This window comes from Triticum aestivum, chromosome 7A (assembly GCF_018294505.1).
Source record: "Triticum aestivum cultivar Chinese Spring chromosome 7A, IWGSC CS RefSeq v2.1, whole genome shotgun sequence".
Classification (NCBI taxonomy): Eukaryota; Viridiplantae; Streptophyta; class Magnoliopsida; order Poales; family Poaceae; genus Triticum; species Triticum aestivum.
The window spans coordinates 608,569,891-608,597,304 of NC_057812.1; the positions used below are offsets into that span (position 1 = coordinate 608,569,891).

The 27,414-nt window shown below is 46.1% G+C and overlaps 1 protein-coding gene across 1 annotated transcript; it reads right to left on the reverse strand.

Annotated features, from left to right (window-relative positions):
- Positions 1-706: 706 nt before the first annotated feature.
- LOC123152625 (uncharacterized) lies at positions 707-27,414 on the reverse strand. Its single transcript, XM_044572124.1, has 7 exons — positions 27,287-27,414; positions 21,241-21,344; positions 20,517-21,164; positions 17,910-17,983; positions 16,549-16,642; positions 9,922-10,122; positions 707-771 (listed from the first exon to the last, which is right to left on the reverse strand). The coding sequence occupies exons 1-7, from the start codon at positions 27,412-27,414 to the stop codon at positions 707-709; spliced, it is 1,314 nt and encodes a 437-aa protein (XP_044428059.1).

Genomic DNA, 27,414 nt, shown 5'->3' on the forward strand with positions numbered 1-27,414 from the left:
AAAATTAATTTGAGACGCGATGCAATCATTTTTAAAATAACCTTATACACCATATTGCATAAACTAATAGGTCTAAATTGAATAACCTTTTCTAGATGTAAAATAGCCTAGAGTTAATAAGACGTCGCCATCTGGCACTGTACATTTTGCAAGACCCCCAATGCGTGCTGACAGCTGGGTCCATGCAGCCTGAGCGTTTATTCAGGACATTACATAGGGTTCTTCGTAAAATAATTCAGGACATTGTTAGATGGCAATTGGCTTTGGACCTTTTTATACTCAAACCGCAAGTTTGTGGGTGGTGAGTCCCTTTTTTGCGAAAAAGATTCAGATTTATTATCAAAGTTCACCAAAAGTACAAAGCAGCTCAAACGTAATAAAATTGCATTGAGATATCAAGACCACTGAACAACCACTACCGCTACCAGAACGAGTTGCCCATGCATCGCCGTCGCTGCTACCCTATTGGAGCCGACATGACCTTGTCGAAGACAACCAGGAAGTCTTCGGGCACGTGCCTCTAAGGATCAACACCTTGGAGTTGCAGTCATTTCCCATTGAACCCTTTTTTGAACATCGGTACCGACACAAGCGCTCATATACATGTGCATACACTCACCCCTATGAATGCACACACGCACACCCTACCCTTATGAGCACCTCCGAAAGACCGAGCCAGCATATCATCATCTTGCGATTTACGAAGTCACTGTAGGCGCCTCGTCATCAATGGGAACGTCTCCTCCCACTGAATGCGCATCACCAGAAATCCTGAAATAATCCAGAAATAAATGCGAGCATCAGGATTTGAACCCTGGTGGGTTGGGATACCACAGTCCCTCTAACCATCCAACCACATGTTGGTTCGCATTTCCCATTGAATCCCTTGAATAGATTTGAAGCATCTGACACCAAACCTTACGACGTGACGAGAAACCCTAACTTCACCGCTCCTAGACTATGTCCTGATGGACGAATTCGAGGAGGATAGGAGTCCGGAAGACAAACTCAAAGAAGAAGCCACTACTAGGAAAATACTTATAGGTAGACATTTAGCAGTAGCGTTGGTTAGAGACCCCACGCTACTGCTATTTAGCAGTAGCGCCGGCCAGCACCAGCGCTACAAGCACACGTTAGCAGTAGCGCTGTATTTCACGGCCAGCGCTACTACTAATGGGCCACGCTCTCGGCCCCCTGTTGCAGATTTAGCTATAGCGCTGGGCCTCCTCCCCCACGCTGCCGCTAGACCCACCTCTGCTTCCTCTCCCTCGCCGGCACGCGCGCACACCCCTCCCTCCTCACTCACACTCACACGCTCACACCAGATCGAATCCCTCCCCCGATCCGGACGCCGCCCTCGCGTCCTACTCCGGCCTCCCTCCCCGCGCGGGCCCCTCTTCCTCCGTTGGCCGCCCTTCCCCGCGCCGGCCCTCCTCCCCTCCCCCCCCGTGCGCACCGGCCATCCTCCCCTGCCGGTCGCCCCCCGCGCCGGCCCTCCTTCCTCCTTCCTCCTCCTCCCTAATTATTTTGAATCCTAGTTAAAAAAATGTAGGTTCTTAGAATAATGTAGGTGTTTTAGTTGAATTTGTAGGTGTTTTAGTTAAATTTGTAGGTGTTTTAGTTAAAAATGTAGGTTTTTAGAATAATTTAGGTTATGCATGATCGAACCCTTGCTTGGACAGATTAGGTATGAACCCTAGGTTTTTAAATTTAGCTAGGTTTTAAAGTTAGGATAGAAATTTAGCTAGGTTTTTAATTAGGTGTAGTTAATAGAATTTAGGTGTTTTAAGTGTATTTAAAAGAGTTTTAGGTGTTTTAGTTGTTTTAGGTGTAGTTAACAGAATTTTAGGTGTTTTAGTTGTTTTAGGTGTAGTTAACAGAATTCTAGGTATTTTTTAGTTAAAGCAATTGTTGTTATTCTTTTAGTTAAAGCAATTTTTCCTGTTAATATGCAAATTTGCAGTGGACATGTCATGCATATTTTGAACATGTCACATTTTGGACATGTCATATTTTTCCGAGTGGCCTATGTTTTGCCAGAAATGTCAATTCGTTTACGTTCTGGCAAATTTCAGGCACTCGGTATGTCCTGTTTTTAGCAAAGGCCATGCCAAATTTTGCTAAGTGTTTATTAATTTTGTTTTCATAATTAAGCATTTTGTTCTCGACATCGATGATGCCTATCCCGCATCCTCGTCGTCGACTCGGCGGAGGACTCCTGGTTGAGCCAAGGGGCCATGTCCGGGACTGGGCTCCGCCGGGCTGGTACCGGGTTGTGCTACCTTCTGGTGAGCGCAGCTTAGTGAGGAGCCAGCCCGTCGTCGACCTAGAGCTTCTTTGGTGGCGGTCACGTGGGCCTGCATCAGTGGAGAGGCTTGAGTCCCTAGCGCAGGTGGTACAACACCGTGTCATGAAGGAGAACGCGCACGTCCAATGCTACTTGGTTGTGTTGGCGAATGGCCGGTTCTTCAATACCGGGCAGATTCTTTGGGGATCTCACCGGAGCTATGATCCGGTGATGGTTCCTTCTCTTTGGGTGTCCACCGCGGCCCACTGAACCTAGAGGAGCTATTATTCCAGATGTATTAGTGATATTATATGATGATCTTTGCTACAAACTACTATATATGTATTCGATGATGTATTATTAATTACCTATTAGTTATTTGCTTATTGAATGCAAAAGATGAGCGTGGTTTGTGCTACAAACTACTATATATGTATTCATGATGGATTATATGATGATCTTTGCTACAAACTACTACAAACTACAAATTTTAGGTGTTTTAGTTGTTATATGATGATCTTTGCTACAAACTACTATATATGTATTCGATGATGGATTGTTAATTACCTATTAGGAAATGTTTGACGACGAAAGGGAATTCGCTATGTGCGACTACTGCGAAGATGAGCGCGGTCTGTGCGACAGGCCTCACTTGGTGGAAGGTCGGCGCTTCAGCATCAAGCTCCAAGAGACCTTCGATGTTGAAAAGGTACGCAACGACGACAAGTGTTTTTTGTTTTTTTTGCACGACTTCTCTGCTTCTTCAACGTGTAATTTCCGTCTTTTACAATTCGACTAGCTTATCCCATGCCATGCAAGACGCTATGTCTTGAAGGAGATGGGTTTTGAAGATCATGAAAGAATGGAGACAAAGATAATTCAACTAAGGACCCATCATGGTTATGATTTTGCCGTAAATCTATACAATTCTGTGAACTCATCCAATTTTGGTTGCCTGGATTGGGAAGCCCTTTGCAAGGCGTATGATTTTCATGAGGGTATGCTTCTCACCTTCGATCTTGGTGATCCCGACATCGACGAAAATGATACGACCATTTGGGTCCTTGTTGACACGCTTCCAGTTCTACCGCTGTGTGAGTTTCTTAAACATATTTACTAAGTAATTTATATTGTTTATTTCAAAATATTTGACAGTTTATTTCCATTGATAGCTTATTTTCATTCTTCAAAAAATGTATCGAAAATGCTAGAGAGAACCTACTACTACAATGATGAAGCACAATTAACTTATAAGGAGCAAGATGGTCTTATCGCATTTTTTACTGATATTGAGAATTACAATAGCTATTATCAAACTCCTCCACATTATGGTCAATACGTGCCACTAGTGCACGTGTTGAACTACGGTAACATCAATGGAGATATCATGGTAAGATTTTTTACTATTACGACATCCGTACATCTTTTGCATAAATTCTTCTAAAACTAAACTATATTGCTAACTACAAAGTTATTACTATGTTTTTGAATAGAAAATCCCGATGGATTGTGTGCCTCATCTGATGTTGACGAGATGTCGCGTTAATGTTATGAGCTTACGGCCACCACGGCCAGGTCAGCCGCAGTATCCACATCACTCCTGTCCATACCGGATTTCTAAAAGCGAGAAAGCCATGATAATAGATGATTTCAAAAAATGTTTGAACCATCGTAGAGAGCTACTTGGAAGCAACATTGTGCGTAGGCCAAGACTTGGAGACAAGATGATCTCCGTTCTTTATTATGAAGAGTCAATTTTCTTTAATGCAGCGTCAATGCCTATCTTGTTTTATGATATTTTACCTAAGAGAGGGTAGAGTAGGTCCTATGAGAGAAGTAGGTCGTAGCTAGAATGTGTTATTATGTGCTACAATGTGTTAGAGTTGATGATGATGAGGAGTTGTGATTATGACTAGTGACCAACTTGTTATATGATGTCTCATTGACGAACATTGTTTGATGGTGATGACAAGTGGTAATGAATATGCTATTTAAACAGACTAGTTCATGATGAGTTATTATTGTATAGAAGATATATCTGTTTAAACATGTACATCGCCAAAATGCTAAAAAAACATAAATGTTAGCAGTAGCGCGGGCCTGAAAACGCGCTACTAGTACTTGAACTTACCAGTAGCGCTGGCCTAAAAACGCGCTACTGCTACAAAATGGCTATAGCGCCGTAGCAGTAGCGCTGGTGCCCGCGCTACTGGTAGCTCAAAAACCAGCGCTCCTGGTAAACATTTTCCTAGTAGTGAACGGCATCATCCGTCCGAACGCCCCACTTGAGAGGAGAAAAAAACCAACATAAACTACTAACCAGAACGAAGGCACCGGGATTCTCCTCCCCGTCACCTGCTACCGAAATGGCAGGCAGAAAGGAGGAGGATCCACGGGCTTACTGATGAAGCTTGGAGGAGAGAGTTTACCCTGGCCGCCAGGCCGATGTCTGTGGGTGACGGGTCCATCTTTTATAAGTTTATACTTACTATGGACTAAACTGTCACGGACCGTGCAAGTTTATAAACCCCCTTGCTTTTACCTCTATATCAGTCATGATTTTTGTTGAGACAAAACTTGTGTAGGGATGTTTCTTGTAGGGGTTTGTGTAGGCAGGTTAACTGTTGGTGTAGCTAGGTAGTGATGCGACAGATCGGTCGATATATATAGCCGATCCATCCATCCATCTATCGGTGATGGGTCTATCTCTATCGCCATGTCCGTCCCTCTGTGCTAGTAGCAGCTTGTCTTGATTCTTGACCGATCGATCCATCCATGGATCTAAAGTTGGAACGATCGATCGTCATGCACAGTAGCTCCTATGATGGGATCGACCATTCATTCTATCTATCATTTCACTCGCCAATCGTACTTCACATACAGTGCTAGGTGTATGGAGTAGTAGCGTAGTTAAAATATGAAACGCTGCTGAAGACGATGGATCGATCCATCCACACATGAATGGTACTTGCAGCAACTCATCACATCACCACCACGCTTCCTGCGAGCTCGCTTCCTCGCTCCAAGCTATACCTGGACATCTGTTGGGCCGGGCTGGGCTTCCTATCAAAGCCCGGTGCAAAAAGCCTAGGCCCGAGCCTGGCCCATGACGCTAAAAGCTCGCCGAGCCTCGGGCCGGGGGTCAGGCCTCTTCATTAATGCGCGAATATGACGGGCCTGGCCCAACCATCTGGCTTGAAATCTAGGCCCGAGCCCGGCCCATGGACAAGGACGAGCCGAGTCGGGTCGGATCGGGCCGACCGGGCTGGACTGCCCATGGCCAAGTCTACTCCAAGCAAGTACTGTCATCTGCAGTGGGGGTTGTGGTGCCAGCCTGCCAAGTTGCAAACTTATAGCTATAACTAAAGGCTCCCAATAGTTTTCCATCAGCATTGGAAAGACATAACCTAATAATATATACACCTCTATATCATGTCACAAAGTTCTAATTATAAATTTAACTCTAGAAACAACTCTCGCCTCGCTTTATAGATAAAATATAAAGCAAAATATGCAGCCAAATGATAGATGGTAGTGAGAAAGTCCTATTACACAACAAATCCCAGAATAACCGGACAACCTAACCGCAATGAGTATGTTGCCGAAGGATAACACTGGTAGGCCTACATACAATGTCATGACATGCCCTAGGACACCTAAGTTCCACGACAACGCCCTCAGGAGGGAGAACAGGGCTACGTGTCGCCGCTGCGGAGACCTGTCCTATATATGCATTGGGCCCATTCATACTATATATCTTGGGTCTGTTGTTACTTTGATTCTTCATGTGTGAGTTGAATTTAAAATGACTGAATTCTGTTTTTTATGCCCTACTTTGATATTTTTAACGCAAATTACTCAATTTACATTTTCTTCATCCAAATTACAACCATTTAGTGAATATTCTGCTAGTTTACCCCATCTAGTGAAAGATTCTCCAGCATTTACCCCAATTTGCAATATTACACGTGTCCGAGCCATCATGTATACGTAGTGGGCCACGTCGCAGTTCTCCCTTTTAAGGCTAGCCATAGTGGCACTAGTAGAAAACGGGCCTATTGTCCCGGTTCGTAAGGGCCTTTTGTCCCGGTTCCTGAACCGGGACTAAAGGGTCGGTACTAATGCCCTGTTCCTTTAGTCCCGGTTCAATCCAGAACCGGGACAGATGGGCCTCCACGTGGCCTGTGCGCGGAGCCCAGGCAGGAGGGCCTTTGGTCCCGGTTGGTGACACCAATCGGGACCAATAGGCATCCACGCGTCAGCATTTCTGTGGTTGGAATTTTTTTTGAAAGGGGGGGGGGGTGGGGGTTGGGGGGTTAATTTAGGTGTTTCATATATTGTGTTAGCTAGCTATAATTAATAGAGAGAAGTGTCCTTTCTTATGTCCGTGCTTGGTCAACGCTACATACTATACATACGTATATAGAGAGAGGACTAGACACGCTAGCTAGCTAGTAAGCAAACGAAGGAAACAGAAGATCGTCATGAACATATATGCATACAGAGAGAAGTGATATCGATCACCTCTCCTTCTCCGAGAGATTGGTCGAACAACAAGTTCTCGTATATCTATCCGACACTACCGGCTACATATATACAATAATTATCTTCTACAAATATAATCTCCTAACATACGGACGCATGGTCCACATAGTATTCTCCGTCTTCAGTGATCACGTGGTCAAGAAAGAATGCCGCCAATTCCTGTTGAATTGCTCGCATGCGAGCTGGTGCTAGGAGTTCATCCCGCTTCCGAAACATCTAATTTGAAGAAGGGGGTCAATACATATATATATATATATATATATATATATATATATATATATATATATATATGAATGAATGAAACCCAACACAAATGATGGTGATAAAATAAAATTGTGAATGTTATTATTTACGCACTTCATATTGTTCGTCAGAGTAGCCCCGCTCACAGGTCGTGTGACGGATGGACTCGCAAACATAGTATCCACAGAAATCATTCCCTTGTTCCCGCCACAACCACTTTACAAGAAATAGAGGTCAATCAAACTGATAAAGCAAGAATGCCAAATGGTATTGATGAAACTAGCGCTTAAATCACTAGGAGATGCGCGGAACATGCTACTATTGTACTTACTTTCGGGTGTCTAAATTGCAGCTTCTTCGGAAGTCCCGGAGCTTTTTGGTGAATTTTCTCCAAACCCTGCCAGACAAAGAAAACAATTACTTGATATATCAGGAAATGAACAAAGTTGCTAATATGGTGGATAATGATCGATTTAACTTACTTCTCGAGCATTTGAGTCATGTCCGCATAGTCCTGGGATCTTTTCGTCTTGAGTCTAAGACGGTTACTAGTCCCTGCTCAAGCTTAATCCCTAGGAGAATATAGTGGAAATTGCACATGCATGCATAACTCATCAATTACATTACTATAACTTTGACTAATATATAAGGGAAACCGAATATGCACAAGACAGTAACACTCACTTGAAGTTGTAAGGAAAGCGTATTATATCTTTGTTTTCATTTATTACCAATGATCGTAGCAAGTTGGCCTCAGTATCTGCGGCATGAAATTTAACCTGAGTTGCATCTGTGAGATTTGTGTTAATGAACCCAATATCACCGATTTGTCTTTTCTTCAATTCGACGATCTTCAATCTGCGTAATCTAGTGAGGATAATTATGAATACATGCAATGAAAGAACTGAGCTATATAGAGAGACTTAATGACAGAAGCAATACTACTTACAGACAGTAGCAGGTGACCGTTGCTTTATCAAGGACCAATTGATTGAAAAACTGAAAGAACTCCTCAAATGGAACAGGCAACAGTTCAATTCTAACGAGATCATGCTCCTTTTTAACTCTCACATACAAAGTACTCCTCCCCCCAGACTCTCTGCAGATTTTCAAGTACCTATCATGCAATCTTTGCATCATCATTGATAGAGATCTTTCATCTTTAACGATAGGCTTCCCGTACTCGTATCTTTGTATCTGCACCTCCATGAAATCATAATGTACATTGTCGGGCAGGTAATCTCCAAGATTGCTATAATCAGGCACCATCCTCGGATCATTAGCGACGATGTCGCTAGGCACCTTGAGCGGGGGGCACGATTGCTTCGCTTGTTCGCCGAGCTGGGCAATTTTTTTCCCAGCTCATCGTCATTTCAGCCTTTGATCGCTGAGAGTACTTCCCGACCGCTCCGCTTCGGCAAATTCCTTTCCAATAATGCGCTCATAGTTCCCTTTCGGCGGAGACTTGGGTGGTTTTGTCAGGGCAGCCAGAGTGCGCTTCGCTTTCACCGGATCTACCTTCTCCTCCGGAGGTGGATGTTTCTTTGCTTTCACCCCTTCAAAGAAGTTCCTCACTTCTTCTCGCGCGATCTCGGCGTTCTCCTCCGGGGTCCTCTCATATGGTAACTTCTCTGGAGTCTTCAGATAAGGACCGAATCTATATGTCCTCCCGCCTCTGGATGTACTGCTAGACACCGGCAGAGCAGACGGAGCGGTTGTCTTCTTTACTTGCTTACGAGGCGAAGGCAAAGGAGAAGGACTACGACGCGCCGGAGCAGCCGGAGCGGCCGCAGGTCTCATCCGCCCTTGCTGACGAGGCGGAGAAGAAGGAGGCTGGCTGCTCGGGCGTGCCGGCGCAGGTGGAGAAGGAGGCGGAGTGCCGCCACGCGCCGGAGAAGGAGCCGGCCGAGTGCCCTGATCGTCACTCGCCGGAGGAGGAGGCGGTGGAGGAGGCGGAGTGCCCTGACTCGCCGGAGGAGGAGGAGGAGGCGGAGGCATCCAGTTCGAAAGGTTGATGAGCTCCTTCCGCCATAGGCATGGAGTCTTCAGAGCAGAACCCAGCCGAGTCTCCCCTTCACCAGTAGGGTGGTCAAGCTGGAGGTCCTCAAATCCCTCCGTTATTTCATCGACCATCACCCTAGCATATCCTTCTAGAATCGGCCGGCAGTGAAAAGTTGCGCCGGGTTCAGTAGGAAGAACAAAGCCAACAGCCGCCTTGACCTTCATATTAATCCATTGCGTCATAAGGTGGCAATTTCAAGACTCCGTGATAGCATCCACGGGATAGCTGACAGGAGCCGTCAAGACATGCTCCGGCTGAAGCAGTTTGGTGGAACCCATGCTGCTTCTCTGCTGAGATGGCGGGGTAGCTTCGGGGGAAGCTTCGGCAGTTCTTTTGCTGCGATTTTCTTCTCGTTCCTCTATCGCTTGTACCCTAGCATGCAGCGCCTGTAGTTGGGTCTGCGCCACTTTCTTCCTCCTCTCGTGGCATTTGTAACCACCTGTGTCCGGAAACCCAGCCTTTCACGGAATGGAGCCTGGCATGCCTCGTGTCCGTCCAAGGTGCTCAGGATTCTCGAGGGCCATTGTGAGCTCGTCATTCTCTCTGTCTGGAACGAATGTCCCTTGCTGCGCTGCTTCGATATAGTGCTTAAGCCTCTTGAGTGGTATTTCCATTTGCTCGTCCGTCCAAATGCACTTCCCTGATACAGGGTCCATGGTTCCGCCAGCCCCGAAGAACCAAGTCCGGCAACGGTCTGGCCAGTTAATTGTCTCTGGTTCGATCCCTTTATCAACTAGATCATTTTCAGTCTTGTCCCACTTAGGCCGGGCTGCGAGGTAGCCACCTGACCCCGTGCGATGGTGATGCTTCTTCTTCGCAGCATTTTGCTTGTTTGTCGCCGACATCTTCTTACTCTTTTCCGATGTCTTGTGGGCCACAAATGCGGGCCAGTGATCTCTGATCTTCTTATATCTGCCCTTGAATTCTGGTGTCTCTTTATTTTCGACAAACTTATTCAGCTCTTTCTTCCACCTCCTGAATAGTTCTGTCATCCTCTTAAGAGCAAAAGACTTGATTAATTGCTTTTTAACTGGCTTCTCCGGATCATCCTCTGGCGGTAGGGTGAAATTTGACTTCAGCTCAGTCCAAAGATCATTTTTATGCATATCATTGACATAAGACACCTCAGGGTCTTCTGTAGCCGGCTTTAACCATTGCTGGATGCTGATCGGGATCTTGTCCCTAACCAGAACCCCGCACTGAGCAACAAATGCGTTCTTTGTCCGAATGGGTTCAATCGGTTGGCCGTCGGGCGCGATTGCTATGATCTCAAACCTTTCATCCGAGCTTAACTTTTTCTTCGGGCCTCGTCTCTTTACCGAAGTTGTGCTCGATCTGGAGGGCTAGAAAAAAGAACAAAGACTTAATTAATATGTGTACATACCAAAACAATGAATGCATCAATTAGCTAGTCAGCACAAGCTTAACTAATATATATACCTGGTCGGACTCGGTTCGTTCACCAGAGATGTCATCACGGTCTCCTTCTTGCACCGGCATTGGGTCACCGGAGCCGTCCTCACGGTCTCCTTCTTGAACCGGCATTAGGTCACCGGAGCCATCATAATCATAGCCAGCTGCTTCTAGACCATCGGTGTCGTTGAGAAACAACGAGCAGACAGCATCACTTCCTCGTGCGATTATGTCCCCCAACAACTCTTCTTGTACTTCGTCTCGGGCGATGTCCATAGTTTCTACAAATATTTACAACATGGCAATTATTATTCAAACATGACAGATGGATATATTAGTGGCAAACATAGAACTAATATTAATTAGTGGCCTCGACACTGCTTCTCTAGGGTTTGGGGTGGCCTCGACGCTGCTTCTCTAGGGTTTGGGGTGGCCTCGACAATGCTTCTCCTCTTTTTTTTTCTTCCTCTTTTTTTATCGGGAACGAGGGTCGTCGAGGGTCGCCGAGCGGTAGAGGAAACCCTAAATAGCAAGTATCGTGGGTGTGAGATACATGTGGCCGTCGGTGTCGGACACTACATCCACGTCCCACAAGTGACGTGGGCGTCGAAGCCCGCGTCACTTGTGCGACGTAGATGTAGTGTCCAACACCGACGGCCACATGTATCTCACACCAACGATACTTGCTATTTAGGGTATATCGACCCCCTCGTGTTGAAGTTATCGGGAGGTGGTATATATATTGACCCCCTCGTGTTGAAGTTATCAGGAGGGGGTATATCGACCCCCCTCGTGTTGAAGTTATCGGGAGGGGGTATATCGACCCCCCTCGTGTTGAAGTTATCGGGAGGGGTATATCAACGACGACAGACCCGATAAAACATAAGAATACGAAGAAGAAATAAAAGGAGGAGAAAAAAAAAGGAATAGAGGAGAAGATCGAAGAAAAAAAAGAAGAAGAAAAAGAGAGGAGAAGAAGAAAGGAATAGAGGAGAAGAAGAAAAAATAGAAAAAATTTCTATTTTTTTCTTCTTCTGTTCTATTCCTTTCTTCTTCTCCTCTTACTTTTCTTCCTCTCCTCTTCTTCTCCTTTTTCCTCTTCTTATTTCCCTTTTTCCTCTCCTAAATATATAAAACTTTTCTAGAAATGAAACTAACCTAAAATGTACTAAATCAGAGAACATATATAGATAATCCTTTTCTAAATATTTAAATCTAACTTTTGCATATATGAACATATATACACAGAGAACATACAAACATATATAAATTTTTATAAAAAAGCAAAATACAAAATACAAACATATATATGATTTTTTTGAAAAGAAGCAATATACACAATATATATACTGACATATATAAATATATACACAAAGAAGCAATATACACAATATACACAAGCATATAATATATGAAAAAAATAGGGGAGGGGCGCCGGCCGGACCAACGGAGGGGCAGGGCGACGGCGACGGGCGGGGCAGGGCCACGGCGACGGGCGGGGCGAGACGACGGCGACGGGCGGGCAGGGGCGACGACAACGGGCGAGGCAGGGCGACGACGACGGGCGGGCCAGGGCGCGCGACGCGCGTCGGGGCAGGGCGGCGAGCGGCGACGGCGTCGGGCGAGGGCACGGCCGACGGCGAGCGGGCAACGACGGCGACCTCGGGCGGCTAGGGGAGGCGACGGCGACATCGGGACTGGGGCCGGCGGCGTCGACGAGCAGCGCAGCAGCCTGGCGGCGTTGGAGAAGAATGGCGGGTGGGGGAAATCTCCCAAGTGTTTGGTTATATAGGAAAGGCTTTGGTCCCGGTTCGTGGCTCCAACCGAGACCAATGCCCCCTTTAGTCCCGGTTGGTGCCACCAACCGGGACCAAAGGCCGCCGCTTCCCGCCCTTTGAAAAGAGGCCTTTGGTCCCGGTTGATGGCACCAACCGGGACTAAAGGGGGGCATTGGTCCCGGTTTGTGCCACGAACCGGGACCAATGGCCCCCTTTAGTCCCGGTTGGAGCCACCAACCGGGACCAAAGGCCTGGCGTGGTGCGGTGGGAAGTTTAGGCCCACCTCGCTAACTGAGAGAGCTCAGCACCTGTTTATAAGCTACATTGCAGCTCAGGTGCTAAGCTCCTCTCTAATATGCGGGCAGTACTTGCCTACCCTTGTCACTGCCTTGTTGGGCCTATTGGGCCTGCGGACCTGCATCCTGGCCCATGTACAGATGAGTTTCTAATCGTATGCAGGCCATGTGGACCAATAGGTGACATTTTTATTTTTTCCAGTATTTGTTTTGTTTTTTGAATTATTTATTTTCTTTTGATTCTTGCTTTATTTTTTTATTCTTTTTGCTTTTAGTTTTAGAAAAATTATAAACTTTCTGTTAGTGCCATTAGTTTTCAAATTTGAATAGTTAAAATTTGAATTCTTTGAAATTTATGTGAATCACAAGTTTGTGATTAACTTTACTAGAAAAATAGTTTTTTTCTTCAGTTTTTTTGTTTTTTTTTCTGCATTATTTATTTTGTTTTGTTTTTTGCTTTATTTTTTAATTCTATTTTGCTTTTAGTTTTAGAAAAATTATGAACTTTCTGTTAGTGCCATTAGTTTTCAAATTTGAAAACACTTTTTTTGTTTTTTCTTTGTTGCTTTATTTATTTTATTTTGTTTCTACTTACAACAAAATACTTATTGTTGCTATTTTTTCCAATTTTTTTGTTTTGTTTTCTGCATTATTTATTTTTTTTTGTTTTTTGCTTTATTTTTTAATTCTTTTTGCTTTTAGTTTTAGAAAAATTATAAACTTTCTGTTAGTGCCATTAGTTTTCAAATTTGAAAACACTTTTTTAGTTTTTTTGTTTTCTTTGTTGCTTTATTTATTTTATTTTGTTTCTATTTACAAAAAAATACTTATTGTTGCTATTTTTATTTTTTTCCAGATTTTTTGTTTTGTTTTCTGCATTATTTATTTTCTTTTGTTTTTTGCTTTATTTTTTATTTCTTTTTGCTTTTAGGTCAGCAAAATTATAAACTTTTTGTTAGTGCCATTAGTTTTAGAAAAATTATAAACTTTCTGTTAGTGCCATTGGTTTTCAAATTTGAATAGTTAAAATTTGAATTCTTTGAAATTTGTGTGAATCACAAGTTTGTGATTAACTTTACTAAAAAAATGAACATAGATGCACCTATAGAGAAAATTCGACCTAAATTCATAGTTTTCAAATGAACTCTGAAAAAGTTGGCATAGCATACTCGTGTGTTACAAAGTTGACATGGTATCATCATAATAGTTGCGGGAGAAAGTCTTCACTTTTTTTCACTTGTGTCATTTGCTTATTGCGCCGTAACCATGGATAATCTTCATCGTTTATCAGGATGCTTGGGTCAGCCTTGACATTGAACGGAGGAATTTCATGAAACTTTTCATAATCTTCAGACATGTCTGTCTTGCCCTCCACTCCCAGGATGTCCCTTTTTCCTGAAAGAACTATGTGGCGCTTTGGCTCATCTTATGATGTATTCGCTTCCTTATATTTTCTTTTTCTCGGTTTGGTAGACATGTCCTTCACATAGATAACCTGTGCCACATCATTGGCTAGGACGAACGATTTGTCAGTGTACCCAAGATTTTTCAGATCCACTGTTGTCATTCCGTACTGTGGGTCTACCTATACCCCGCCTCCTGACAGATTGACCCATTTGCACTTAAACAAAGGGACCTTAAAATCATGTTCGTAGTCAAGTTCCCATATGTCCACTATGTAACCATAATATGTGTCCTTTCCGCTCTCGGTTGCTGCATCAAAGCGGACACCGCTGTTTTGGTTGGTGCTCTTTTGATCTTGGGCGATCGTGTAAAATGTATTCCCATTTATCTCGTATCCTTTGTAAGTCAATGCAGTCAAAGATGGTCCCCTGGACAACAAGTACAGCTCATCACAAACAGTGTTGTCACCTCTGAGACGTGTTTCCAACCAACTGCTGAAAGTCCTGATGTGTTCACATGTAATCCAGTCGTCGCACTGCTCCGGGTGTTTGGAGCGCAGACTGTTCTTGTGTTCATCGACATACGGGGTCACCAAGGTAGAGTTCTGTAGAACTGTGTAGTGTGCTTGAGACCAAGAATATCCGTCCCTGCATATTATTGAGTCACTTCCAAGAGTGCCTTTTCCAGTCAGTCTCCCCTCATACCGCGATTTAGGGAGACCTATCTTCTTAAGGCCAGGAATGAAGTCAACACAAAACCCGATAACATCCTCTGTTTGATGGCCCATGGAGATGCTTCCTTCTGGCCTAGCGCGGTTACGGACATATTTCTTTAGGACTCCCATGAACCTCTCAAAGGGGAACATATTGTGTAGAAATACGGGCCCCAGGATGACAATCTCGTCGACTAGATGAACTAGGACGTGCGTCATGATATTGAAGAAGGATGGTGGGAACACCAGCTCGAAACTGACAAGACATTGCGCCACATCACTCCTTAGCCTTGGTACGATTTCTGGATCGATCACCTTCTGAGAGATTGCATTGAGGAATGCACATAGCTTCACAATGGCTAATCGGACGTTTTCCGGTAGAAGCCCCCTCAATGCAACCGGAAGCAGTTGCGTCATAATCACGTGGCAGTCATGAGACTTTAGGTTCTGAAACTTTTTCTCTGGCATATTTATTATTCCCTTTATATTCGACGAGAAGCCAGTCGTGACCTTCATACTGAGCAGGCATTCAAAGAAGATTTCTTTCTCTTCTTTCGTAAGAGCGTAGCTGGCAGGACCTTTATACTGCTTCGGAGGCATGCCGTCTTTTTCGTGCAAACGTTGCAGGTCCTCCCGTGCCTCAGGTGTATCTTTTGTCTTCCCATACACGCCCAAGAAGCCTAGCAGGTTCACGCAAAGGTTCTTCGTCACGTGCATCACGTCGATTGAAGAGCGGACCTCTAGGTCTTTCCAGTAGGGTAGGTCCCAAAATATAGATTTCTTCTTCCACATGGGTGCGTGTCCCTCAGCGTCATTCGGAACAGCTAGTCCGCCGGGACCCTTTCCAAAGATTACGTGTAAATCATTGACCATAGCAAGTACGTGATCACCGGTACGCATGGCGGGCTTCTTCCGGTGATCTGCCTCGCCTTTGAAATGCTTGCCTTTCTTTCGACATTGATGGTTGGTCGGAAGAAATCGACGATGGCCCAGGTACACATTCTTCCTGCATTTGTCCAGGTATATACTTTCAGTGTCATCTAAACAGTGCGTGCATGCGTGGTATCCTTTGTTTGTCTGTCCTGAAAGGTTACTGAGAGCGGGCCAATCATTGATGGTCACGAACAGCAACGCCTTTAGGTTAAATTCCTCCTGTCTGTGCTCATCCCACGTACGTACACCGTTTCCATTCCACAGCTGTAAAAGTTCTTCAACTAATGGCCTTAGGTACACATCAATGTCGTTGCCGGGTTGCTTAGGGCCTTGGATGAGAACTGGCATCATAATGAACTTCCGCTTCATGCACATCCAAGGAGGAAGGTTATACATACATAGAGTCACGGGCCAGGTGCTGTGATTGCTGCTCTGCTCCCCGAAAGGATTAATGCCATCCGCGCTTAAAGCAAACCATACGTTCCTTGGGTCCTTTGCAAACTCATCCCAGTACTTTCTCTCGATTTTTCTCCACTGCGACCCGTCAGCGGGTGCTCTCAACTTCCCGTCTTTCTTACGGTCCTCACTGTGCCATCGCATCAACTTGGCATGCTCTTCGTTTCTGAACAGACGTTTCAACCGTGGTATTATAGGAGCATACCACATCACCTTCGCAGGAACCCTCTTCCTGGGGGGCTCGCCGTCAACATCACCAGGGTCATCTCGTCTGATCTTATACCGCAATGCACCGCATACCGGGCATGCGTTCAGATCCTTGTATGCACCGCGGTAGAGGATGCAGTCATTAGGGCATGCATGTATCTTCTCCACCTCCAATCCTAGAGGGCATACGACCTTCTTTGCTGCGTATGTACTGTCGGGCAATTCGTTATCCTTTGGAAGCTTCTTCTTCAATATTTTCAGTAGCTTCTCAAATCCTTTGTCAGCCACAGCATTCTCTTCCTTCCACTGCAGCAATTCCAATACGGTACCAAGCTTTGTGTTACCATCTTCGCAATTGGGGTACAACCCTTTTTTGTGATCCTCTAACATGCGATCGAACTTCAGCTTCTCCTTTTGACTTTCGCATTGCGTCCTTGCATCGACAATGACCCGGCGGAGATCATCATCATCGGGCACATCGTCTGGTTCCTCTTGATCTTCAGCAGCTTCACCCGTTGCAGCATCATTGGGCACATCGTCTGGTTCCTCTTGATCTTCACCAGCTCCCCCCGTTGCAGCATCACCGTATTCAGGGGGCACATAGTTGTCATCGTACTCTTCTTCTTCGCCGTCTTCCATCATAACCCCTATTTCTCCGTGCCTCGTCCAAACATTATAGTGTGGCATGAAACCCTTGTAAAGCAGGTGGGAGTGAAGGATTTTCCGGTTAGAGTAAGACCTCGTATTCCCACATTCAGTGCATGGACAACACATAAAACCATTCTGCTTGTTTGCCTCAGCCGCATCGAGAAACTCATGCACGCCCTTAATGTACTCGGAGGTGTGTCTGTCACCGTACATCCATTGCCGGTTCATCTGCGTGCATTATATATAATTAAGTGTCCAAATTAATAGAAGTTCATCATCACATTAAAACCAAAGTACATACATAGTTCTCATCTAACAACATATAGCTCTCCAGAGCATCTAATTAATTAAACCATACATTGAAACTATGTAAAACATTTCAATGCGAAAACAAATGCGATCATAATCGCAACCAAGGTAACAATTGATCCAACGGCATAATGATACGAAGCCTCGGTATGAATGGCATATTTTCTAATCTTTCTAATCTTCAAGCGCATTGCATCCATCTTGATCTTGTGATCATCGACGACATCCGCAACATGCAACTCCAATATCATCTTCTCCTCCTCAATTTTTTTTATTTTTTCCTTCAACAAATTGTTTTCTTCTTCAACTAAATTTAACCTCTCGACAATAGGGTCGGTTGGAATTTCCGATTCACATACATCCTACATAAATAAAATCTATATCACGTTGGTCGGCATAATTTTCATAAACAATAAATGAACCAATAGTTATAAAGATAATATATATACCACATCCGAATCATAGACAGGACGAGGGCCGACGGGGGCGGATACCAAAACCATCGCACTATATAAGATGCAATAATAAAAGTACGAAAATAATACAAGTATCTATGTAAACATACAAGTAAGAATATTTTTTCCTTTCAGAAAGAAGATAAGAACAAGAGGCTCACCACGGTGGTGCCGGCGATGAGCTCGGCGCGGGTGATCGACGGCGGTGAAGACGGGGACGGGGCGTGACGGACCGCTAAACCTAGACAAATATTGAGGAAAATGGAGCTTGGAGGTCGAGCTTGGAGAGGAGAAAGCTTAAGTAGTGTGGCTCGGGCATTCCATCGAACACCTTGTGTGCATAGGAGGTGAGCTAGAGCACCACCAAGCCCTCTCCCCCTCGGCCAGAAAAAAACAGAGCAGTGTGCTCTGCTCTTACGCGAGGGGGTATATATAGGCACCTCATTGGTCCCGGTTGGTGGCATGAACCGGGACTAAAGGGGAGCCTTTGGTCCCGGTTCAAGCCACCAACCGGGACCAATGGTGGTGGGCCAGGAGCGAGGCCCATTGGTCCCGATTCGTCCCACCAACTGGGACCAAAAGATCCAGACGAACCGGGACCAATGGCCCACGTGGCCCGGCCGGCCCCCTGGGCTCACGAACCGGGTCCAATGTTCCCATTGGTCCCGGTTCTGGACTGAACCGAGACTAATGGGCTGACCAGGCCTGGACCTTTGCCCCCTTTTCTACTAGTGTGGGGGTAATTTAGGTAGTAACTTAACACATCTCAAGACAATTTTGCTTATGTGGCACGTGTTTAATGAGGAAAGAGGTGCTTGTGGTAACATAATATGTTACTGTAACATAGCGCTTCCCGAGGCACAATAAGTCTATGAGCTAATAAATGAAGCCATCTATGACACTACTACTATGTTACTTTGCATTATAAAGATAGTAAATTAGACTAGTGTCATATGCATGACACTAGTATAAGTTACTCCCCACTATGACCAGCCTAAGGAGTTAAGCCACACTTAGTCGAACTCGTAAGATCTTCAACTCCCTAAATATTTTAGGAGAAGTGTTCCAACACTCTCAAAATTGAGCAACCAAAACCAACTCCTTAAATATCGGTTGCTCAGCTGCTTGCATGTCGGTGCCTCCCCCGCTGCTGCGATCCTGGCCTCCGGCGACCAATCTGCCGCCCCGTCCACCGCCGGCCGCCAAATTCTAGTGATGTTATTTTTATTTTATTTTTGTCATCTCCGGCCACTGTGGCGCACTCCCACTCGTCGTCCCTAGCCCAGGGGTGCTCCTCTCTTCATCTCCGACCACGAGTAAAGCTGCATCACGCGCAGAGGAACACCTGCAGAGAGGAAAAGTTAACCCACATGAAGAAAACTTGGAAAAGTGGCAGCCCACCAGATTCCAATTGGTCCTTGCATTGTTGAACGCTAGCTACTTCTGCACCACAGCAGAGTCTTGTTGTTTCCCTCAAAAAAAAATTCCTTGCATTCTAGACCATGCCATCATGCCCACTGGCGGAGCTAGGCAACTTCTTTTGGGGGGGCCAAACATAAATATGCACGTTTGAGGGGGCCAAAAAACTCTACTTGTCCTCATCTTTCTCTCTAAAAATTTTTTCCTTCACATATTTTACAAAAGCTGGGGGGGGGGGGGCATGGCCCCTGTAGCTTACAACATAGCTCCGCCACTAATCACGCCACTAGGAGAAGGATGGCGGAAGAACCCATTCATTTGAAGAAGCGCCCAAGCCATGACCCGTGGAGGATGAATTTTAGCTACTTTGTCGACTACTTCATCGCAAGCTTACGTCACGCATTGAGCCACTGTTATATTGTTTTTGCGGAGCATCGATATATACCCTAGGTACTCCCTCCGTTCCAAATTACTTTACTTATCGCAGGTATAGATGTATCTAGATGTATTTTAATTCTAGATACATCTATTTTTATTTCTGAGACGAGTAATTTGGAACGGAGGGAGTACTAGCTAGCGCATGCAAATCATCTACTGCCGAAAAGTCATCGTTGGCCACGTGAACGGAAGAAAGAAGAAAGAAGAATGAGGAAAAGGGAGACAGAGGTTCCATGTGGGGTCTAGTTCGTTTGAGGGTTCTGTTAGGTTCGTATTTTTTTAACTCTTCAAAATTTGAAAAGTGAAGATTAGAGGAGATGTTTGAGGAGTTAAAGTTTGACGGTTCGGCGTTACAAACCCAGCCGGCCATACAATCGACTCCATCAATTTACACTCAACAACTATAAGCATTCATGTTAGTGTACTGTCAGTGCGCTGTACGTACATGTGGTGCCTATACCTAGGTGTAGTATATTAGCGCATGCAAGGGAGGCAAACGTACACTCTCCCCTTGCATTGCCCATTGCCCATGCCTATGCATGTAACAGCTACAAACGAATGTTTAGTTCCATGATTGATTGTTTAGGGTGATTAAATAAACAAGAATATTTAGAATTACAAGTTTACAACCTACATTAGCTTATTACAGCACAGCAGCAACACCACCACATAAACTATCTAGCTAGGGAGAGGTCATCTCAACATATATGAAACAAAAAACAAAAATAAATAAATAATACTAACCAACCTGCATCGGCCATGGCTTTAATTCATACTCCTATATATGGGGCGGCCGGGGGGAAATGCATGCAAAGAAATTAACATCAATGTCTACATGTGTCTTGCATGCATGCGTGGCTGATGCGATTACTAATAAAGGAACCTAGTCCCTTCCTGGGTTGCTGCAGCACCGCCGGCACCGTCGCCGTAGAAGAAGAAGCTGCTCGGCGAAATCATCTCATGATGCTCATAGGTCATGATGTCATTCCCAGATGCTGCTGCTGCTGGTGAGAGCAGGCTGTTGGTGTCCTCCTCCTGCTGCTGAAACTGCAAGCCACCAAACATGAAGCTCTCCTGCAGGCCAGCAGCAGCAGCAGCAGCAGCAGCAGCACTGGTGTTGTTGGAGATGTCCACCGAGGAGCTCGACGACATGTACTGCTGCTGCTGGTGGTGGTCGCCTCCTCCGACTCCAAACATGAGGAGCTGGCCTAGAGATGCAGCAGAGGTAGAGCTAGTGTGGTGGTGGTGCTCAACGGTAAATGGCGGTGCCGGTGGTCTGGAGCTGTACTGCTGGCCATGGGTGGACTGAGCGGCGGCGGCGATGAGCAGGTGCAGCTGCTTCTTCTTGAGCTTGGTGTTCCAGTAGTTCTTGACGTCGTTGTCGGTCCTCCCGGGGAGCTGCGCGGCGATGATGGACCACCTGCTGCCGATGGCGGCGAAGAGGGCGCAGATCACCCTGTCCTCCTCCTCGGAGAAGTCGCCGTGCTTGATGTTCGGCCGCAGGTAGTTGAGCCAACGCAGGCGGCAGCTCTTCCCGCACCTCTTCAGGCCTGAATCATCTCCACGACATGAGTGAACGTGCATGCACGCATGTGCAGAAATGCAGATGGATATAGGTAGGTGTAATGGACATACCGGCTTTGGTGGGGAGCGCGATCCAGTTGCCGCCTGTGCCATGGGTGTGGATGTAGTCCTTGAGCTTCCTGTCCTCCTCGGGCGACCATGGCCCCTTCTTCACGCTGCCCTTGTCACAGCAGGGGGCTCGACCCATTTTCTCCCTCTTCTTCCCTGGCTCCTTTCTTCCTCGAGTTCCTGCCTAAGCTAGCCAGCTAGCTCCGGATGGGAGGAAATGGAGAGAGACAAGTTTAAAGGCAGCTCGCTAGCTCAGCTAGGTTGGAGATATATAATGCGGCCGGCAAGCAAGTCAATGGCAGTTGCTAGTACGAAGGAGGATGGCTCTAAATTTGTCTAGTTTCTCTCACCAAGCTAGCTAGATGTACTTTCTCTCCCTCCCTCCCTCTCTCTCTCATGGCAATGGCAATGGCAATGGCAGTGACAGTGACATCCATCTCTCCCTTGCACTGTCTGTCATCCATCGTTTCATGTCTGTCATCAACCAATCTCACACACGGACAGGGCCCAAACAACTAGGAAGGGGTAGGCCACAGCACACCTCAGCATGCATCATCCCCTCAACCTATAGCTTGTACTTTTGGAGACCCTTTCTTTCTGCTGCAGCATGTCCCTCAGGCCAACTCCATCGCGTCACCCTATCCTGTTCGCCCCCGTCCGTTTGGGGTAAAAGGGACAAACGAGACGGCCCAGCGTGCGGGCGCAAACGGACAAATGTCCGGATTTCGTCCGCTTTCGACCCATCCCCGGCCCAAACTTGCGCTCGGTTTGGGGTAAAACGGACGCGCGCGGACGGTCTCGACGCACGCCCTTGTCCCCCCGTGGCCCGCCTGTCGGGGACACTAGCAGTCCCTCCACTCCCAACGCTTCACCCTCTCTCCCCGCCCCGCCCCGCCGCCAGCGCCGTCGCTATTCTCCGGCCGCCTCCTCACCGCGCAGCCCCCCCGCCGTCCGTACCAAACCACATCTCGACATGGCCGCCACCACGCCCGCGCTTCCGCCGTAGTTTTGGTCGTCGATCGGAGGAGGTTTGGCCCTCGCCGTCCTTGCCGGTGGCAGAGGGGACACGATTGCCGGCGACGTACCACGGCGGCCGAGGCAGATTCCCACGAGAGCTCCAGAGCGGCCTGTAGCCGGCCGACAACCACCCTGCTGCGTCGAGGTGATCATCGCGGCCTCTTCGCCACCACGAGCGCAAGGTGTTCGACCTTTTGCCAACAAAGGTATGGACAGTGGAGACGAGCTTTTCTACCATCACTTCCTTTGTTCATCGGACGATTCGTCGTCGGATGATGACGATCTTGTGGTGGCTGCACTGGTCGTTCACGACCATATTCAACAACAGCTTCCTCGATACAGGGGGTCAGTCCCTGGCCGTGCTCCCAACCTGGACCGCAACAGGGAAAGAGGCCACGCCATGCTCTATGCAGATTACTTTGCCGACACCCCGCTCTTCAGGCCTGATAAATTTCGTCGCCGTTTTCGTATGGCCAGGCATGTGTTCAATCGTATCCGAGAGGGAGTGGTTTCTCATGACCCATACTTCGAGTGCAAGACGGATGCCCTTGGCAAGCTTGGATTCTCCTCCTACCAGAAATGCACCGCGGCCATCCGCATGCTTGCATATGGAATTCCAGGCGATCTGGTGGATGAGTATGTGCGTATGAGTGAGACAACATGTCTGATGTCAATGTACAAGTTTTGCCAGGCTGTGATCGAGGTCTTTGGCCCAGAGTACTTGAGGCAGCCAACTGCCGCTGATACAGAGAGATTGTTGGCGATCAACGCAGCTAGAGGCTTTCTAGGTATGCTTGGCAGTATAGATTGTATGCACTGGGAGTGGAAGAACTGTCCATTTGCTTGGCAGGGCCAGTACAAGGGGCATGTTAACGGGTGCTGTGTCATATTAGAAGCGGTGGCATCACAAGATCTTTGGATATGGCATGGCAGGTTCTCACAATGATATCAACGTGCTGCAGCATTCTCCAGTCTTCGCGAGGCTTGCAGAAGGCCACTCCTCACCTGTCAACTTTGAGATCAACGGCCACCATTACAACAAGGGATACTATCTAGCAGATGGTATATATCCTCAGTGGTCAACTTTTGTGAAGACAATCTCGAAACCCCAAGGTGAGAAGAGAAAGAGATTTGCCCAAATGCAAGAGAGTGTTAGAAAGGATGTGGAACGTGCTTTTGGTGTGCTTCAATCCCGGTGGGGTATCATTCGAAACCCTGCACTGTCATGGGATGAAAGGAAGCTTTGGGAGGTGATGACTGCTTGTGTGATCATGCACAACATGATCGTCGAGGACGAGCGTGATGAGAGTATCTTCGACCAAGGATTTGATTATCAAGGTGAAAATATTGAGCCCCTGCACCAAGACCCGGCCACATTTGAACAGTTTGCCCAATTCCACCGTGAGATGCGTGATTGGCACACTCATGTGAATCTTCAAAATGACTTGGTTGAGCACGTGCGGGATCATGTTGGCACCAATAGATGTATTTGTCCATTTTATGTTCAGTCAAGACAATTTCGATTTGGTTGTAAAACTATTTTATTAAAGACAATTTCAATTGGGTTGTAAAACTATTTTAATTTTCAGACAAATATTTGGGTTCGAAACTAGTTTTAATGCAAATTTGGGCAATTCTTGGCCCTGACGGACAGGATGGGGCAAAAGGATGCGGCCGCGCGCTGGGCACACGGCCACCGCATCCCAGGATAGGCCCGGACACGACCCCAAATCCCTACCTAAAGGGACAAAAACAGGACAAAACGGACATCCGTTTGGGGTCGCGCGGTGGAGTTGGCCTCACCTACACACATGCGCACACTCTCTTTATCTAGTGACTGGTGTATCTCTTTTTCGAGCTCATAAGTCATAGCAGTAACTAGGCTAGCAACTAGTACTAAAAAGGGCCAGCCAGGGCAATTAAGCTAGGTAGCTAGGGTACAAATTTAAGGTGGATGCATCATGCATGTATGTATGGATTAGGATGATGAACCTGAGTATGCAAGACAAATCCATGCTTTTCGCCGCATATATAAAATAAAGAAACTAACTGCTCCCTCTATTATAGTAGAAGAGAAGTGAGATCTTGACAGAGTGGGCACCAAGATTCAGTTTAATTAGCTATTATTGACAAAAACACTGACCCTTGTCGACATGCAAGCATCATGCATTCATGCATGATTACTCTCTCTCTCTCTCTCTCTCTCACACACACACACACACACTGATTTAGACCATGTCAAAGCCAATCAGTTGAGTACGATCGAAACAGTACCATGGAATCTTAACAACATGCCACTTTTCTAATTCGTTGGTTCTCATGTCGCCACCCAAACAAGTTTTACTAGAAACTGGTCCATCCATTGTTAATTTTGTTCCATGGCTACGTATACTAGTAGTATAATGCAATATATACGGGTGTTGTAGTCTTGTAGAGTAGGAATCATTCACGCGAATACAGCCACACCCATCGTACTGTTGGCATCAATTGGACAATGGTTTTGCTATTTTTCGGTCGATATAGCTCAGTTCATGCTATAGAGATTCGTGCTGTTTTTTTTTTCAGTTTTTGGTTGTTGTTTTCTCCTCTCACGCGAGGAGAAATAATCTCAATCGACTAAGCTAGCTCTAGGCGCTCACATTGAACAAACGAATATATATACCCTGAAAAGAAAAGCTTAACAAACCTAGATATGTATACACAATTACACACACTGACACACATATAGGAGTATGTAGGTAGAGCAGTATAAATGTGTAACATGCAATTAATGCATGTGTACGTAAGAGCAGTGTAAATGTGTACTAACATGCATGTAGGTTGATGAAATAATTAATTACATAGCGTTCTGATCGACAGGGGCATAACCAAAAAGGTAAAGCACTCCTGGTACGTGGAGAACAAATGTACGGTAGGAGAGTTAAGGGACAAAGACTTGTGTAGGCACGTACGCATTATGTACTTTGCAGTAACATTTACGTACTTGAGTACTATATGTACGTACATAGCGTACGCCTTAATGATGATTAGCATAATACGTATATTGCTACCGGTCTACTACTACAGGCATGCATGCATGCATGAATATGACGCAATGTATGCGTGCATGTGCACCAATGTCTTTTTTCGCTACATTTCCAAGTTTCGCGTCATATCTCAGAGGCCATCGATCGATGAGATCACCAGCTAGCAAGCTTGCCATGAGTATGTATGTGTCTAACCATCACATCTTATATAATAGTAGTAGCTAGTACTTACTGTATGTTGCATCTCTCTCTCGTGTCGTCTGATCTGGTCTGCTCTGGCTATTGTCTCATGTGCACCGTACGTACGTGCGTGCGTGCCACAGGTCAGGCTGTCACGTACGTACCGGCGCCAAATTGGGGTATAAATAATGTACTACTAGTACGGTGCAAACTGCATGCCGAAAGGCAACGTTACGGTCGATACATCTTTTTTAACACAGCACAGACGCAAGCGTTTATATACACGCACATATACTCATTTCTACAAACGCACACACGCACATCCTATTCTTACGAGCGTCTCCGAAAGACTCACCTGGCATATCACCTTGAAATTTACAAAGTCACCGTAAGCAGCTCGTCATCGATGAAATGTCTCCTCCCATTGAATGCGCATCGTCAGAAATCCTGAAATAAATACAAAAATAAATGCAAGCACCGGGACTTGAACCCTGATGGGCTGAGAATACCACAGTCCCTCTAATGTCCAATCACAGCTTGGTTCGCATCAATACACCCTCTTCTATTCTGTTGCAGACTTGCGGCTACAGTTTTTTTAGGGGGGGGGGGTTGCAGCTACAGTTACTGGTACTAGTAGATTTCAATAAGCTAAATGTAAGTTGTCTGGTTTTTTATATTGAACCAGTCGAACTCATGGGAGAAGGAATCAGACGCGGAATCGAGGCCCGGGGACGTAGGGATGCCCGCAAGGCCTCGGCGACGAACGTGTCATAGTCGGCAGAGGTGAGTTTGAAAGTTGGTGGTTCGGCGTGCCCGGGGAGGGGGTGCAGGCTCATCGAGAAAATGTCTTTTAGTGCACTGATTTAGAGGGTTGGTCAGCGATGGCGCCAGCATAGGGGTGGGCGACAATGGGGGAAGGGTGGGGCAATCAGGTTGACACGGGAGCACAAGTGGTGGAGATAGGCGGTTCAGACAGTGGTCGTGGGCGGTTTGGGGAAGAATATTAACAAGGAAGCGTGGGAGGTAGAAGAAGACCATCTGCGACTTTACATCGAACGCTTCAGAATAATCGATTGACCCAAAAAAAATCAGTCGACTAACTCATAGACAGGCCTGTAGATTCAACATTTAACAATTTGAAGTACAACTGCTAAGCTAGTTAAGCGATTTCTGAAGAAAAGAAAAAGAATTAATGAGTGTGAGTGAAACAGGTGTACGAGAGATACGGCAGTTACTGTATACCAAACACTATGTATACGGAAGAAAGAATTGTGCAAGTACTGGCTAAGCTAGATGTACTATGATACGAATGATTTTCTTTCTTTGGCGTTGCATTGGTACTGCATGTCAATTCCATCCAAAAACACCCAGCTTGATGTACATAATTTGTACGATCCATACGTATTCGTACATGGCATGTACATATGCACGTAGTTATCATACATACTGTTAGAGATGCATATGCAGATGCTCCAACGGAAAGTAGCGACGGAAGGTCACGTATTAATCACGTACGTGCACCCATAAATCAGTGGTGTCCATCGTTTGCATCTGCATGATTTATCTTCTTCATCACGTGTGCGCTTTTAGGGAAGCTCTCCTTCGTTGTTTCTGTGCGAGGCAGGCCAGGGAAATTATACAAATCAACCGGCCGATCGCTCCGTCGGTTCGGCCGCTTTGTACATGTGACACGTGTTCACAGGCCAAGCACACCGCTGGTCTCCCCAACCTTATAATGCTCACTTTCTTCTTTGCCTTTTTTCGCAAGTACAGCCAGCCGATGTACCGGCTTGTGCGCGGCCATCGCTACATAGCCCTACAACCACCGAATCGCCATGCTGCTCCGGCGCTGCAAGCTGAAGGCGAGCACCGCGATCCTGACTAAAGCCTTGCTGAGTACCGTCTCTACAACAATGTTGTTGCTGCAGGTCTCGCATCTGATGTCGATCGCCAT

What these genes read in the sequence shown, in the direction of transcription:
- LOC123152625 (XM_044572124.1), bottom strand. Translation starts at nt 27,414, where the DNA reads ATGGCGATCGACATCAGATGCGAGACCTGCAGCAACAACATTGTTGTA. An exon ending in CGGAGCAGCATGGCGATTCG is followed by an intron (nt 21,345 to 27,286) that starts GTGGTTGTAGGG and finishes TGACAAGGGCAG; the next exon opens with CGTGAAGAAGGGGCCATGGT. An exon ending in GGATAACGAATTGCCCGACA is followed by an intron (nt 10,123 to 16,548) that starts GTACATACGCAG and finishes AGAGGATGACAG; the next exon opens with AACTATTCAGGAGGTGGAAG.